The sequence below is a fragment of the Dipodomys merriami genome, unplaced genomic scaffold, assembly GCF_024711535.1.
Source record: "Dipodomys merriami isolate MVZ:Mamm:240054 unplaced genomic scaffold, mDipMer1.0.p SCAF_7, whole genome shotgun sequence".
NCBI classification, from domain to species: Eukaryota; Metazoa; Chordata; class Mammalia; order Rodentia; family Heteromyidae; genus Dipodomys; species Dipodomys merriami.
Window position 1 is genome coordinate 69,990,880 of NW_027206290.1, and position 17,344 is coordinate 70,008,223.

Genomic DNA, 17,344 nt, shown 5'->3' on the forward strand with positions numbered 1-17,344 from the left:
CCCCAGGGATTGACAGACAGGGCCTGCCCCACCCCCACCCCACTTCCTGGATTCTCCCAACCCACCAGTTAGGACCAGAGCAGAAGCTTCCAGTGTGGAGCCTTGATCTGTCCTTGCAGCCAGATCCCAAGCACTGGCAGTGAGAAATAAACACGAATTCAACATGCAAAGCTCTCCCCAAAATGCCTACTGCTGGCCACCCCCCAGTCCCCACAAGTCACGTGTCTGAGAGCAAACAGCCACTGCAGGCCACCATGTGTGAATGATTCACGGGACAGCGCCCTGCCTGGAAGCCCGCGTGCAGGGTCCCAGAGCCTCTGGCAGGCCTCCCACAGGCCCTCCCAGAAGCCGGTCTAGGGTTGTTGCATCCCAGTCCTTGGGTCAGAGTCACTTCCGGGTTCCTGCAAGAGACACCTGATGGTGCCTCTTCTGCATACCCACCCCTCCCCCTTCTCAGCACAGCAGTGCTGCCCTAGCAGAAGCCCTGAGCAGACTCTGATCTGCCAGATGGCCCCACACACCCAGGCTAATCTTGGGGGGTTCTCCCTCATCTCCTCAAGCCCCAGAGTTTGTCCTGCCCTGGTGTCCTTGCTGGGCATCTGCCCCCCCCCCCCATCAACTGGGACAAGGCCAGCGTTGTTTAGGCCTGCCTGCTGGGGGGATAAAGGGGTCTCTCGGAGCTGTCTCCTGGTCTCTCACCCTCGTTGGGCTTGTAGCCAGCACAGCCCAGCATTGTCTGTCCTGCCTGCAACCCAGCTGATGATGGACATTTTTCTGTGACCTGGGACTGTCCTATGGCCTGCAGCCAATCCCTGGAAGAGCTGGGGCCAAAGCTCTCTGCTCCTGGTGGGAAGGGAAGGAAAGAGAAGGGAGGGGAGGGGAGGGGAAGGGAGGAAGAAGGAAAGCCATAGTGGATAACTGGGCCTTCAAGAGGAACATACAGCTCTTGCTCTAGGAGGAGGGAGATGAATGAGGCCTATGTCCAGCCTCCAGCCTCACCTGAGAAAAAAAGAGTCAGGTGATAGACAGGGTCGAGCTCGGCAGAAGGAACACAGCAGAGAAGTTTAGCTTAAAAGACCATTGCAGCAGCCGGGCGCGGTGGCTCACGCCTGTCATCCTAGCTACTCTGGAGGCTGAGATCTGAGGACCACGGTTCAAAGCCAGCCTGGGCAGGAAAGCCTGTGAGACTCTTATCTCCGATTAGCCACCAGAAAACTGGAAGTGGTTCTGTGGTAGAGCACTAGTGTTGAGCTGAAGAGCTGAGGGACAGCACCCAATCCCAGAGTTCAAGCTCCACAACCAACAACAACAACAACAACAAAAAACCACTGCAGAGCTTGGAGACTGCAGTCTCTGTACTCAGGAGGCTGAGACAGGAGGGTCATAAGTTCTAGGCCAGCCTGGTCTACATAACAAGATTTCATCTCATCAAACAACAATCCCCTCAGGCTGTCCATCCCCACAATGGGACAGTAGCCTGGGCAATGCCCAGACTTGCGTGCTGGGTCTCCTGGGAGAGACCTGCAGGCCAGAAGCGTTGGGCTCCTGGTGGGGAGGGGGCTGGTCAACCCCAGGGGTGGACATGATAAAAGGGAAAACCAGAAATGGCCATCATAGATTGCCCTCTCATTCTGAATGGCCTGTCCCCAACAGCCTTTCCCTACAGGTTGAACGGCCTCCTGCCAACCCCTTACTCCTCTCCAGGAGGGTATGCGGCATCCTTGGCGGCTGCCCAGCAGCTGCCCACAGAAGGCATGCCACCACAGGCTGGGTCTCCCCAGATGGGAATGCTGCTAGCTTGTAGACCGCCTCCAGCCTCAGGGGTTGCAAGGAGAGTGCCAGTTCAAGAAGCAGGGTTTTCAGAGACTCAGGGTCCCCACACAGGCCCCGCCGCAAGTCGGGGGGGGGGGGAGTGGGACAGGAGTTCAGGAGTTGCTAGGGCAAGCTGCGAGTATCCATGCCCAGCTGGCACAAAGCCTGCCCTCCCAGCTCAGGGTGGCCTCTCCCTCGAGATCCTCCTGCCTCAGCCTCTTGAGAGCTGTAATTGCAGGTCTGCACTACCATGGAGGCATACAAATCTTTTCTAAGGAAACAAGATTTTAGGGGTGAGAAGAAGGTGAGAAGCACAAGAGTGTGAAGAGGAAGAAGGCTGTGATTAGAGCCCCTTGGAGCCCAGGGGGCTGGAGAGGTAGGAGGGGGACCTGGGGGTCTACGAAAGGACTCAGATAATCTTGGAGAAGCAGAGGCCTCAGTGCCTAAGGGTCTCTGGTTCCAGTCTCTCAGCCTGATGACACCAGGGGGCCCACAACCTGGCTACCAGACCCGCCACCTATGAGCCTTCACACCATCCATGTATCATGGAGTCTTCAGTAGGACAGGAAGGTGGGTGCAGATTATTCTAAAACCCAGAGAGTGGAAGTGACTTGCCCAAGGCTACACAGCAAGGAGGTGCAGAAAAGGATCTGAGCTGAGGCTGAGGCAGTATAGTTGAGTCTGCATCAATCCACTGAGCCTCCCTATAGAGAATAGGGAGAAGGGCACCCCAGAAAAAAGGCAGAGGAAAGGGTAGGAAGGGTCCTTGCTGGCAGGAAAAAGAGAGGCAGCACCAGTGTAAATGGCCAGCCAGGGTGAGCAAGCTCTACCTGCTCCCAGGGGGCTGCCCAGAAGCCTTGGGGGATTTCTGGGTGGTAAAAGGCCCCACCTGCTGCCTTGGTCAGCTGCGCCACAGACAGAAGCCCAGGCTCAAGAGAGGGCAAGTAGCTTTCCTATGCACTCACTGTAGGGTAGGGGGCAAGGCTGGCACTGTTCAGCAGCTCCAGAGCAGAGTGGCGGGCCACCTCCAGGGCCCCTCCTCTGCCCATGCCAGCCAGTATGTGGCTCAGGCAGGTGACTCCATGAAATATCCATCCTTCCACAGACAGGAGCCATCAAATAGGTCTGAGAAGAACCTGCCACCCGCAATCTGGGCAAGTTCCTCTCCCAGGGGGGGATATGGCTTCTGCTGGGCAGTGGGAATGGTCAGTTCTGTGCTCAGTCAGGGCTGAGCACATGGTGGACTCAGGGACAACCTTTAAGTGCGATGGGTAGGGCATGGGGGGGGGGAACAAAGGGGCCACGGGTGACACCAGGAGGAAATGAAGCTTTGATGTGCGCAGAGAGCCTAGAAAATGTTTTCTTTTCTTGTTTTGCGTCTGTGGGGATAAATATGGCGCTTAGAGAGCCGGGGGAAGAGGGCTGGCAGCCCGTGGCACAGCATGCAGGGCTCGCACCTGATTCCAAGGTTCCCAGAACCTTGGCAGAGCCGGGGGACCCCTCAGTGCCTTCGCTCGGCCTAAGGCCCATGTGGCACTGGGCATGGGGTAGATGGGGAGAGTGGGAAACCCCAGACCTGGCCTCTAGGCAGGAAGTACTGCCATCGCCTCCCAACCGCCCAGGGGACATGGGATATGGTTCTCCGGCCTGTGGGTTCCAGAAGCCAGGACATAGGAGGGGCCTGGTCTGAGGAGCGCACACATACTGGGGGTGGGGGATGGGACTGGATGCTCCAGGGCTCTACAGGGCTCCTCCAGCACCCCCAACAACCTGTGCTGTCGAAGGCGGAAGCAGGATCTTCTGCCGTCCCCTCATGCTGGCTTCCTGCCTGCCTGGGAGGTGAGTAATGTCCGCTCCCTGCCCCCATGCATCCCTTCTGGAGGCCAGGCCTCACATTTTCCGCTCAGGAAGGGGCAGAGTGAGGGGCTGGGGAAGAGGAGGGGGAGGGGCCTGCAGTAGGGATTGGGACCTTGTCCTGCCACATGAGTGGCCATGGGGAGATGCCCTGGCTCACCTGCTGAGTGCGTGCAGCACAGATTCACCTTCACCCACCCCTTCACTCAACAACCCCTTCTCCAAGGGCCTTCTCCCGTGTGCATGGAGCCCTGCCCACCCAGGAGAAAGCCTATAGCCCACAGTTGCTTGACAGGGGGTCTGGAGGGACTTTGATGGGTGCTGGGCAGAGGTGACAGGAGAAGCTAGTCTGCTTTGCCCTGGGCCTACAGTAGCTCTAATGTTCTGAGTGTGCAGGGATCTCACACACTGTCCCTATGCCTGCCTCAGCTCCCTCCCCTCCTGACCCTGGCAGGGCTCCCAGTCTCTCCAGATCCTCAGTTTCCTCCTCTGTCAGATGGGCCAGATCCAGGTCCTCTCACAGGCAGTGGTGGCTGTGGAGGGAGGTGGAGGGAGGCCGAGGAGCAGTGCTGCCATCACCTATGGCTGAAAGGACTCAGCTGCCACAAGCAGTCTGGGAGAGGACGGGGTGAAGGGCCCTTCAGGGAGCAGGACCTCTAAGACAACCCCGTGGGGTGAGGGTTGTGTATCCTGACTCACTTGGGATGTGAGGTTCCAGCCACAGAACTGTCCCTGCCAGGCCCTAGTTTCCATCTTTCTCTCATGAAATTTAAAAAGAAAGAGGGTAAGCCGGGCGCTGGCAGCTCACGCCTCTGTAACCCTAGCTAATCAGGAGGCTGAGATCTGAGGATTGTGTAGTTTAAAGCCAGCCCTGGCAGGAAAGTCCATAAGACTCTTATCTCCAGTGAACCACTAGAAAACCAGAAGTGGCACTGTGGCTCAAGTGGTAGAGTGCTCACTTTGAGCTGAAGAGCTGAGGGGCAGCACCCAGGCCCAGAGTTCAAGCCCCACAACCAACAATTTAAAAAAAAAAATAATAATAAAAAGGAAGAGGGTATAGTGGCATACATCTGTAATCCCAATATTCCGAGGCAGGTGGACCGTGGGTCTGAGGCCGGTCCAGACTACACATTGAGACTCTTTCTCAAAAGAAGAAAAAAAAAATTTAAGTAAGAAATCCCTAACTAGTTGGGCTCTTGTGGCTTACATCTATAATCCTAGCTACACAGGAAGCTGAGCTGTGATGGTCCCAGTTGAAGCCAGCCCAGGCTGGGCAGTCTGTGAGACTCTAATCTCCAATTAACCACCAAAAAGAAGTGAAGGTGCGGCTCAAGTGTAAGAGTGCCAGCCTAAGCTGGGTGCTGGTGGCTCACACCTGTAATACTAGCTACTCAGGAGGCTGAGATCTGAGGATCACAGTTCAAAGCCAGTCGGGACAGGAAAGTCCGTGAGACTCTTATCTCCAATAAACCACTAGAAAACTGGAAGTGGTGCTCTGGCTCTAGTGGTAGAGTGCTTGCCTTGAGATGAAGAGAACAGGGACAGCACCTAGGCCCAGAGTTCAAGCCCCACGACCGACCAAAAAAAAAAGAGTACCAGCCTGAAGCTTTGAAAAAACTAAAAGACAGCACCCAAGCCCCCCCACTCCACACACACACACACACACACACACACACACACACACACACACACACACACACACACACACACACACACACACACACACACACGTCCTCTTGAGAGGTGTGCCAACCAACCACCTGGCTTCTCCTCTAGTCACTGGACTGTATCACCTGTCTGGGGGGAAGGGAGGAGGAGGTTATGGACCAGCACAGGCCTGGTAGCCCTGCAGCTCTGAGCTACTGGGGAAAAAAAAGCCAGTGCTTGGGCTGGGGAGCTGTGAAAGGCACAAAGAGCCCAACTTGTCCCAACAAGGAACGACCCCAGCTCCTCTGGATGGCATGCTTAACTCTTCATACATGTGACTTCATGGGGCACAAGAGCAGCAAACACCCAGCAGAGCTTAGGCATATGGCTGGATTCACTAGAGACCAACACATAGGGACACCTGGCAGGCCCACGGGGCGGGGGTGAGGAGGATATCAGATATCCAACTGTCCGTTGCACCCCAGGCATACAAGACAGCCCTGAGCTGGTGGGGCTGAGTTCACAGGCGTGGAGCTATAGTGGGGTTCAGAGCACAGGGATGCCCCCACCCTAGTCCCTGAACAACAGGAGATGTGAGAACACCTGAACCTGACAGACCCAGCTCAAATCCGCCCTGTATGGAAGGCTAGGCCAGGACTCCAGGCTGTGGTGGTGTTTTTATGCACAGCCAAACTCTGGGGAACACTTGGTCACAACAGGCCCAGACAGAGCCTCAGCAGAGCCCATGACCCTGCACTGGGTCCAGCCTCTGGAGAGCATATCAGCCCATAGCCTCCAGATAGCTGCTGATTGAATAATTCAATTACTGGTATCATAGACAACACCACCTCCTCCAACTCCTGCCCCCCTCTCCCCCCAGCTCCTGCCGTCTACCCTGATAAACACTCTTCACCAGTCCAAGGTCAGCCTGCCTTAGTCCTATAACTGAGGCTGAGAGGGGCTGGGGGGGAGGGGTGGTGGTGGTGTGTGACTTATACCCAAGATGGCCATAGGACAATGAACCCAGCAGCCTCTGATTTTCCTAGCCTCCTCATCTGTGCCCTTCCACCCCCACCCCCTACTGCAGTGGCAATGGTGCCAAGGATACCCCAAGTCCCCACAGACTCTACTTTCTGTTGCCCAACCCGAGGACCTGAAACCTCTGGATCTCCCAGGAAGCGTGCTGACGAGGGACCACTCCTTAAGGTGGTTGTGAGAACAGTACCACAGGTTTCTTGGGAATATACTACTTTGGGTTTTGGGGAAAATGTTCTAGATCCTTCTTGAGAAGGTAAAACCAATGGTCTTGGTGTGCTTCTGATGAGAGTGGAGGTCAGCTGCTAGCCCCAGAGCCCCAAGCAGCATGTGCGCTGCCCTGCGCCCCGCCCCCCCCAACCCCAGTCCCCAATCCGTGGGAACGCCGGAAGGCGGCAGCGGCCTGGGAGGCTGGAGGCACGAGGGGGTCTCACTGACCTCACAAGGCATTCGAGGCACAAAAGCCTTTTTATTCCCCGCCTCGCACCCCACTCCTCACTCACTCAGCCAACCCTAGGATCCCCAGTCCCTGAGCCAGACACCTCCAGCTGCCTGTAGGCTGAGGCTCCTCCCAGACAAAGGCAGATTCAGGCTAGGAGGGCAGGCGTGCAGGTTCTGCCATGGAGATGAACTTTGACCCAAACTGCAAAGCTCCTACCCCTTATTTACTCTTTAAGGCTCACCCTTTTTGCAGCGTTAACATTACACCCCCTTTTAACGCTGCACCTCCCTTTCACATTCCAGGCTCTGACCTTCGACCCCTCCTAATTGCTGATTCCTACACCCCACTTCTCTGAGGCCCAGCTTTGGCTCATCCCCCAGTCACCTTCTCACAGGGAATCCAAGGAATCAGAGCCCTACTAGAGTACTTGGACGACAGGTACAAGCCCTGTGCCCTCAACCCTGCCAAGCCAGGCAGAGGCCTGAACCCCAGAGCCCAATCTCCAGACTCTACATCGGAGCTCAGACTGGGCCTCTAGTCTGACTTCTGACCCTAACTCTCCAACCCTGAGAAGTGAGCGGGAGGGGGCAGGCAGCTTGGCTCACCCTGCATGGTCACAGAAGCCAGCGCCTGTACTGTGTGGTCACTCAGCAGGTGACCCCATTCTGCAGCCAGCCTCATCAAAGCCACAGAACTCTGAGACACAGGAACGCAGCTCATTTTTTTCACTGCTGCTTGGGTCAAACACACTGTTAACCTTCCCAGACCAAGTTGTGATGATTTTTAAATCCACATCCCACAAACCCCTGAGCGCTGGTGCACACAGACAGGCTCTGTGGCCCCTGGGTCAACTGCCCCCATAGGCTCCGCCCAGTCATTTCTTTGGGAAGAGCAGCTTGCTCTCAGAACCAGGGACTGGGGACCACAGGGCCCAGAGAAACACTGAGAACACTGAGCTGGCTCTAAGTCCAGCCTGGGCTGCCCCCAAGCCTTGGCCAGATCCCACTTCCCAGAGCCTGTCCAGGTCACCAACAGGATGACGAGGCCCTCCCCGGCCCACTGCCCAGGGCACTCACCATCCTCTTGGCTGTGGAGGTTCTGCGGACTCCGCATCCTCTCGTCCTGCCTGGGGCTCAGGCTGGAGGCCAGGTGGGGGTCAGCTGACATCCATGTGGAGTCATTCATATCAAAATCTTCACTGCTCACAGACGTCTCATCCTGAGCAGGGACAAAGGAAGTGGGTGTTCAACAGGGACAGGCTCACATTGGGCTGAGGTGGCCTGTTTTGGGGGGGACTTAGAACTGACTTAGACAGCACAGAGGGCTGGGTGGTGCTTTGCCTGCCCCCATGGAAGTGGTCAGGGCTCTGGTTCCTGTCGGAAGCCAGAGCTGAGGGCCCTCGCTGTCTGTAATTGAAGACAATTACGAGGTCTCACATCCTGTGCAGCGGATGGCAGGGCCTGGCTCTTACCCTTGTGAGCCAAGGTTGAAACAAGCCTTGTAAACAAGGGCCCTGACTTCCCACTGCTTCCCACCCAAAGAAGCCTGGGGAAGAGGGCTCCCTGGGCCAGGCAGCCAGCCTTGGGTAGGTGGACAAGCTGGGCGCCCCCACCAGGACTCCCAGGGAGCATGCATGGAATTCCTTTCTCCCACTCCCCCAGCCCAGAGGACATTTCTGTCTTCCTCCTTCCTAACCTTTGCTGTGCTTCAAAGATATGCTCTTGGGCGGCTTCCAGAGCTGAAAAGGCCAGCCCCAGAAGTGTGGAGAAGGAAGGGGGTGGGGCAGGCCAGGGTTCTGATCAGATGGCAAGGGGGGGGATTCGGCTCAAGGGCCTGAGGTGGGGGTGGGGGGCGCCAGGGCCTTCCAAACAGCCGGATGGCCGGCAGGGCTGGAGAGGACCACGCCTGCTCCTTTCCCCTCTCAGCTGGTCAGTCATCCGGGAACCCCTGGGGCGGGGCCCCTTCAATCCAGCCCTCCAGCAGGAAGGGACCCCACCTCCTTCTAGCCCAGCCTCTTTCAGGAGCAGTAAGCAACTGTGTTTGGGAACCCACTGTAAAACACAGGAAAGATGAGCCAGCAGCTCCACACCCAGAACTAGCCTCGCCTCCTTTTCTCCCCGGCCCCAGCAAGATACAATGGCCTCTGTGGGCCCAGAGCAGAGCAACCCCCAAGCCTCCCCTCCTGGGCCCCCTCACAGACGTCTCTTTTATGGTGAGCAAACACACTTTGGTTTGAACTTTCTTCGGCTGCCTTCCCAGAGGCAGACACATCTGCTCCAAGCGCTAGGGAACAGGGCTGCGCCTCCGCTCCCTCCCCGCTCGCCAGCAGAGTTTCCTGGAATTCACAGCTTCTGTACGGCACTGTGGACCCTCAGCACCGAGTTTGGAGAGCAGGAGCAGGGCCCACAGACTCCAGGATAGAGCCTACACATGTGACCCCATATAAGCACTAGGCACTCACACTGGGCTGTGTGCTTCACCCATGCAAGCACAGCCTTCCACAGCCTCCCTGCTAACAACACCTTACTCACATTCACTTTCAGGGAGGGACATGCCATCCAGAGGCAAAGGCTCTTTCTGAGGTGAAACTCTCTTATACATTAGCACGGGGGAGAAGCTAGTAGGTAGAGGGTCTCTGGGAGCCGTGGCGCAAGGCTCCTGTGGTGCCCTGCAGGCAGGCTCTGGGAGGCTAGAGCAGGGCTTCCAGGCTTGGTCTCCTGAACACACTGAAAGCACAGAAACTTGTGGAGAATGAATCAAAAGACCATGTTTCCTGGGCTAGGGGCATGACTCAAATGGCAGAGCAACTATCTAGTAAGTTCAAGGCCCCGAGTTCAAAACCCCAGTACCACCAAAAACAAACTAAAACATCTTTGGAAAAGGTCTCCTATTAACTTTTTTTTTCCTTCCTTAGAGATCTAACCCAGGTTCTTAGCACAGGACTCTAGGCAAGCAATCCACCACTAAGCAATGTTCTCGCAGCCTCAAATTTTCTTTTTAGATGGGATTAACCCCTTTGTACAGCACCTTAAAAACAATGAAATTATGTGTGTGTGTGTGTGTGTGTGTGTGTGTGTGTGTGTGTGTGTATTTTAGAGACAGGAGTTCATTATGTAATCCAGGCTGGCCTTGAACTCAGGATTCTCCTGCCTCAGCCTCTGGAGTGGCACAATCACAGAAGGCACCAGCACACTTGGGCTGGGCTGATTAACATTTAGAAGCATCACCTATTCAGAGTCCCCATTCATTCACTCAAACAAATATTCACTGAACACAACCAAGGGCCATGGCGCTGGCTAGATGTGGAACTTCAGCTATGGACCCACAGCTGATGCCCCCTTCCCTTCTGCCCCCATCCACAGAGGAGATAAACCCTAACCATCTCATACTGTTGGCAGTGGGGCTGCAAAGCAAACTAAAGCAGAAGACAAGGGGCGAGTGACCTGCAAGGCCGATGATCAGAGGCACTGAGCAGAGGTGGGGGAAGGGAGAAAGGGGGGGTGGGATGAGTGCACACAAATGGCCTTCTGCACATGGGCAGCAACAAGCTGGGCATGTGCTACCTGCTGCAATACAGAGCAAGAAGAAGGCTGATGTGGCTGGGTGGTGCGTGGCACTGTGGACTGGCCACGCCTGCCCACTCTGGCTCAAAGCTGGGACAGCATTTCTTTTTTCTTTTTGTGTGTCTGTCTGTCCTGAGGCTTGAACTCAGGGTGTAGGCACTGTCTCTATAAATTTGGGGGGGGGGCTGGGAAGGTGGCTCAGTGGTAGAGTGCTTGCCTAGCATGCATGAGGCCCTGGGTTCAATTCCTCAGCACCACATAAGCAAAAAGAAAAAAGCCAGAAGTGGTGCTGTGGCTCAAGTGGTAGAGCGCTAGCCTTGAGCTGAAGAGCTGAGGGACAGCGCCCACGCCCAGAGTTCAAGCCCCACAACTGGACCAAAAAAAAAAAATTTTTTTTTTTTTTGCTCAAGGCTAGCAGTCACAGCTCTACTTCTGGCTTTCTGCTGGTTAACTGCAGAGAAGAGTCTCATGGACTGTCCTGCCCGGCTGGCTTCGAACTGCAGTCCTCGGATCTCAGCCTCCAGGGTAGTTAGGATTACAGGGGTGAGCCACAGGCACCCAGTGTGGTGTAGCATTTCACTGCACCCAGAGGGGCTCAGGGATAAGTCAGGAGGGCAGGAATGGTATTGAAGGCTCAGTGCTCAGCAGGCAGGTGGCCAATCAAAACCAGCTCAAGCAAAGCCAAAGCAGTCCACAGGCTAAGTGCTCCCTTCCCTTACTGGGCACACTCCACTCTCCCCAGGCCCATGAGATAGGGGAAGTTAGAACCATGATCCTCAGATCTCAGCCTCTCAGTCACTAGGATTACAGGCATGTACCATGGGCATCCAGCTTGGAGTAGCATTTCACCATATCCAGAGAGGCTCAGATCTGAGGATCACAGTTTGAAGCCAGCCCTGGCATGAAAGCCCATGAGACTTTGAGAAAGATCAAGAGACAGACACCTAGAGACCAAGGCTCATGCCTAAGGCCATGTACTAACAAGTGGCAGGGCCAGATCTGTGCCACTGCATAGGCCCAGACATGCCCCCATCCTGTCTCCAAACTTCTGTCCACTTCCATCAGCTCTGTCCTGTTCTTCACAGTTTTCTTCTTAAGCCATCTGCCTGTCCACATTGTTAGCCTAGCCATAGCTACGGGGCTGTCTTGTCTTCCCCCCTTCCAAGAGTGGAGACTATACTGTGCGCTCTGATTTCCCCACGAGGCCACCAAGACTTGAAGAATTGACTCAACTGCCTGGCAGGATGCTGGTGTTTAATGAGGATGCCACATTAATTTGACAATTAAGGATTCTGGTCCCACTGTGTATGGCTCTTGAATGGAGGCCATATGAAAACCTGGCCCCTGCCTGGTAGGCTGGCAGTAGTGTGCTATCCCCTGCTGCAGCTGCCAGCCACCCCACACACGGCCACTCAAATGGACTGTACCCCATCCTGCCCTGCAGGTCCCATTGGGAAGAGGTGGGCTGTGGTTTATACTGATAATGAAATCACCTGATAAGAATATCAGGTGCCCAAACACATGAGGTTTCTGGGAGAGGGTTTTATGAGAGGCTCGCACCCAGGGCCAGCCTCTCTGTAGATCTGGTCACAACACTAGAAGGCTTAAGCTTGCCCATCTGCCCAGGGCACACAGCCAGTGGTAGAGCTGGGGTCTGAATCACAGCAGTCTGAACCCAGAGCCCACAAGGTCACATGCCACACACTTCTATACTCAGTCCTTAGTGACACAGTGCCTTAAGATGAGAACCAAAGGGAACTCACAGGGAAGCTGTATCCACCCTTAGAGAAAGCATGTACACATGCATACTGTCTTCAAGAGCGCTGAGTATCTGCTCTGTGCTCCAGACCTTTTTTTTTTTTTTTTTTGGTCCAGTCGTGGGGCCTGAACTCTGGGCCTGGGCGCTGTCCCTCAGCTCTTCAGCTCAAGGCTAGCGCTCTACCACTTGAGCCACAGCGCCACTTCCGGCTTTTTTCTTTTTCTTTTTGCTTATGTGGTGCTGAGGAATCGAACCCAGGGCCTCAAGCATGCAAGGCAAGAGCTCTACCACTGAGCCACCTTCCCAGCCCACTCCAGACCTTTTTATGGAGCAAGGAGATGAGAAACAAGCTAAAAATTCCGGCTCACTCACAGGCGTTGGGGTAGGAGCCTGTGAGACTCCTACCCAGTGACTTCATGATGGCTTTCCTCAAAGCCCCTGGGATTCTGCCACTTGAACCCCAGCTTTGAGAGAGTGATTGAAAATTTCACCACCTTGACTGCTATAACTATTTTTATTTATTTTTTTTTGGGGGGGGGGTCCGGTCGTGGGGCCTGAACTCTGGGCCTGGGCGCTGTCCCTCAGCTCTTCAGCTCAAGGCTAGCGCTCTACCACTTGAGCCACAGCGCCACTTCCGGCTTTTTTCTTTTTTGCTTATGTGGTGCTGAGGAATCGAACCCAGGGCCTCATGCATGCAAGGCAAGCGCTCTACCCCTGAGCCACCTTCCCAGCCCCCTATAACTATTTTTTAAAGAGAGAAATCAAATGTATGGGAAACAAACTGAAAAGTCAAATAAGTTCTGGTCAGATTGGTGTGGCCCACCTTTATCGTCTACTATGTAGGGATGACCTGAAAAGACTTCCCAAGAACTCTTGGCACCCCACCTTTTGCAGCAGAGCTCTGCTACCAGGGGGGAGAGCTGCCAGCACAGAGGGGAGATGGAGAACTCTAGAACTCACTCAGGACCATGCCAGGGCTAAGCAGCCTGATTACACAGGCAGTTATCAGCACATACAGCTGAGAACCCCATCCCTCCTCTACATCCGAGGGAGTGGTGAGGCCTCAGGTCTATGCTGAGACTGAGGGGCTCCCTCGTTCCCCCAGAGGTCACAAGCCAGTCACTTCTTGCTGGTCCCTTCTGGAATCCCAAGGGAATTTGGGCCACCGATCTCTCCCTGTTAACAAGTTTCAGTGTTACTTGCATTAGAAAAGTATGTGTAGTCAGTTGTGTCTGGGTCCTCTCTCACCACACCCTGTGTAACTGGATAGGCAGCTGTCCCTGGTACTTCAAACCTTTGCCCTTGGACCACCTGAAGCTTTGTGGCCTTGCCCCCTTGGTAATCTAAGTCTGCCATATATTTGGCACCATCAGGCCTGAGTCATAGTGGGTCACAGGAAGCAGGCCCAACTGCCCTCCTGCAAAGGGAACTCTCCAGTGTCCAGGCAGACAGGTGGCACCCAGGCAGCCTCTGAGACACACCCCGGCCTGGGAGCCCTGACTCTGGGCAGAGAAGGAGAAGTTGACTACTCTTATCTTCAGTCCAAAATTCAGGTGCAAGTTCAGTGTCTCTCCACCCAGCTGGGAGGCCCTTGGTCCTCTGCAGGCGGTCAAGCTAGTGCCAACCACAGTCCATGGGCCCAGGAGGAGGGGAGCCGGGAGATGGAGGGGAAATGGTGGAAGCAGGCCTGTATCCATGGCTGTAACTATGGGCAGGTGCTATCAGTAACCTGATTATTTTACAACTGGGGTCGATTTCTCTGGAACTGGGTTCCACTGCATCCTCTAGGACTTGGGATCCTGGGGTGTGCCTCCCACAATATTTTTCCAGGCCTTTCCTCGGAGCTGTAACTCTATCTCTACCACTTGCCTGAGAAAGAAAAGGAGGAGGATTTGCTGAGAATTGAGTGCAGCTATAAGCCACAAGCTGGAACCAGGAGCCCTGGGTGTGTGTTTCAGAAAAGGCTGAGGGGGCAGGGATGGGCAGGAGATGTTTCTGGGCCAGGCAGGAAGTAGATCCTTCCAGTACACCCTCCTTCTCCCCATTTACCCCCCGCCCCGGCCCCATTTGTTGACCAGCTGGGAACAACACTCGCTTGGGAAGCTGCCCTAGCACCAGCTCTATACCAAGCAGGTGGGCACCATGGTATGAGGTGGCACAGCTTCTCCACACAGTGTTTGGCACTGCCTCTGGAGCACCTGCTGGCCCCTGCCAAGCCTGGGAATACTCCAGCCCAAGCTCTACCTCCAAGAGCATTTATGTACACCTCCTCTGAGCATGCCAAGAAGGTACTGAACCACATTTGACCCCTACTTAACCACTTCAGTTCATCAGATGGCTCATTATTGGAAGGTAAAAACCACCTGAATCCAGACCAACAAGGGTTCAGACTCCTGTTATGACTGGGCTGCAGGATTGAAATAGGAGGGGTGGGGGATCTGAGTCATATTCTGGCTCCTCTAGGCTCCCAAAGTTGCTGCTCCATGCTATACCGGGAGCCCACCAGTGGCCACCTGGCCACTGGGGGAGGAGACCAGCCTTCCGGGGACACTCCCTGCACAACTGTACTCCTTCCTGCTAGAAGGCCTCCTCTGCTTACTAGCCACACAAGCACAAGCTCTTCTGGGAAATGTGAAGCAGGGAGGGCTGAGCTCCAGCCAATCACCTACCACACTGTAGGTATCCTCTCCCTCTCCCTCTCTCCCACACAGGCACACTCACACACCGAGTGTCTGTCAGAACCTCGTTCACATCTACATGTGCACGCTCTGCTGTCCTTGTGGTAATGGATGCCTAGATGCTGGGAGTGAGCATTTCCCACACCTTCCCACTAGTGGATGGAGGGTAAAACGGGCTTTTGTTCCTAAGCAAAGGCAACTGGCTGTTTTCCCAGCATTCCTCACCGTGAGGACCTCGCTGATACTCTCAGCCCCAGCCATCAACAGGGGTCTCCTTAAAAGGGACACTGGAGACATGAGCTTGGGCAGACAGACAGGTTTCTTCCAACCAAAGGAGTAGGTGAGGAAAACCACTCTGAGCTAACCCCCTACAGGACTGTCCCTTCCAAGAAAAGGACCTAGACAAGACAAAAAGAAAAAAAAAAGTTCTTAAGCAACTCAGGGATAGACTAGCTCCTTATTGCCACAGGGTGATTAAGGCCACAAGAGAAGTTCCTCAAAGTCAGCCCTCTCAGCGGGGAGGAAGGCCTGTGGCTGGTGGGAAGGTGTGAATGTTGCAGGACACCCAGGCATGGGGCAGGGAGAGTAGGATGAGGTGGCTATTATTCAAAGGCTCTAATGGCTTTCCAGCCAAGCAGCAATTTACTACCAGGGGGTTAAAGTACCTGCCAGGGCCAAGGCCATAGCTGGGCTTTAAAATAAATAAATAAAATAAAAAAAGCCAACCCAGATCAACGGGCAGCCCAGGAGCTTACAGGGGTTCAGACAGGGGACCTGGTCCCATCACTACAGGTTCTCCTCAGAGGACTGAGAGCCCCTCCGCAGCACCCACCCCTACTTGGTGGTAGGGAGGTAGGAGGGGGTTTCCAGCTGATTCTGGGATAAGTAGGGCTTTATCTCAGGGGAGAATCTATTTCAGGCCACAATCCTCAGAAAGAGAAGGAAATCACATAGTCCAAACACCATCTCAGGTGAAATCAGGAGGTTATTCATCTCCCCTCAGAGCAGACAGAAAGAAAAATCAATGTTTTAGAGGGGTGGGGGAGGTTCCATTTGAATTAATGGGTTTGTGGCTTCTCCATTGATCTCCGCCTCTTCACACTTTCTTTTTGTGCTTTTGTGCTCTTGGGGAGAGGGGAGGGAGAAGGGACTGGGGAAGGGGGGGAGTCCTCCTGATAAGGAAAAGGACGGTCTAACCTTAACCTTTCTGCAGGAATAATGCTAATTAGCGAGGCTTAATGAGAACTTCCCCCAGGAAGCGCGGCCGGGTAGGGGGCGACCAGCAGGGGCGGCCGGACCAGGGCAGTCGCGCCGCTCCGAGTGGGAGAAGGGTGACTTCTGAACCCGAGCCGCAGAATGAAAACGCGGACTGCACCCTCCCTTTCCCACAAACCGCCCCCCGCTCGGCCAGCCGAAGTACCCGGCCCTGGAGGGCGAGGACAGCGGGGCGCAGGGGGCGGAGGTGTAAACCTAACTTCACCCCGAGCGGCCCGCCGGCCGGCCGCTGCCCTCGCCCGGCGCCCCTCGCCCGCGGCGGCCGGTGCCCGCGGCTCCGCCCGGGGGTGCACCTGAGAGGGGCACTCGGGCCCCTCGCGGAGGGACGGGGCCTGCCAAAGTGGGCTCAACTCCGCAAACCGCGTCTCAACTCCCCGCCACTCAGTGCTTCCCGGGCTCACACCTCCCCAAACCCGGTCCACTTCCCTCCTCCCGCGGCCACCCGAGCCCGGCCCCCACCCGGCCCCCGCGGGCGTCTTCTCCCGGGACGCCGAGCCCGGCCCGCTGCACACCGTGTGGCCGCGGCACAATACCGCGGCGCGGCGCGCACAATCACCGCCCCCCAGGACCGGCGGCGCGCACCGCCCGGGAGTGGGGTGCGCCCGGCAGCCCCGCGCACCGGGGGCCAGGCACACCCCTCGGCACCCCCGCGGCCCCCGGCGTGCGGCCACACCGCCCCCCGCCCCAGCCCACTCCGCCCGGGGCGCAGCCACTCGTCCTCGCCCCCCTCCTCAGACCCGGCGCTGGCGGCCCCCCATGAGCTCCCCTCCCGGAACCCCCAGCCCCCCGCCCCCTAACCGCAGCTCAACGGCCGACGACAGGAGCAGGGGGGCGGCGGCCGGGGGTCCGAAACGGCCCGGTCAGCGGGTCGGGGCCGGACTCCGTACCTGGGCGGGCGGCGAGGCGGACGCGGCCGGTCGGGCTCCGCGAGTGAGCGGGGCGGGCGGCGGTGACAGCCCCACCGCTCCAGCTGCTGCCGCTACCGCCGCGGCCGCCCGGGGAGAGGGGCTGGCACCGCCGCGGCGCGTCACGGCCTGGCCCGGGGGCGGGGGTGGCCGGGGGGAGGGCCCAGGCGGGCGGCGGCGGCGGCGCCGCGGCCGGGAGGAAGGGGGAGGGGGCACCGGGCACGGGGAGGCGGGGGAGGGGGGCGGGACCGGGCACGGGCGGGGGTGGGGGGAGGGGAGCGCGGGGAGGACGCACGCAGGGGGAGTGGGAGGAGCACGGGGGAGGAGGAGGAGGAAGAGGGACTGGAGGGAGGGGGACACGGGGGGGGCGACGA

The 17,344-nt window shown here is 56.6% G+C and overlaps 1 protein-coding gene across 5 annotated transcripts in view; it reads right to left on the bottom strand.

The window, feature by feature from the left end:
* Nol4l (nucleolar protein 4 like) overlaps window positions 1–17,344 on the bottom strand; it is a 125,366-nt gene that overhangs the window by 18,714 nt on the left and 89,308 nt on the right. For 4 of the 5 annotated variants that reach the window (XR_011368730.1, XM_070007039.1, XM_070007041.1 and 1 more), the window contains one exon: window positions 7,867–8,008. Coding sequence is in view for 4 of the 5 variants with exons in the window: in XM_070007039.1 (XP_069863140.1) it covers window positions 7,867–8,008 (142 nt within the window). In the remaining variant the exon portion in view is untranslated. Of the gene's footprint in view, window positions 1–7,866; window positions 8,009–16,952; window positions 17,049–17,344 lie in introns of those variants that run through there. The other variant, XM_070007042.1, reaches the window with a different exon arrangement.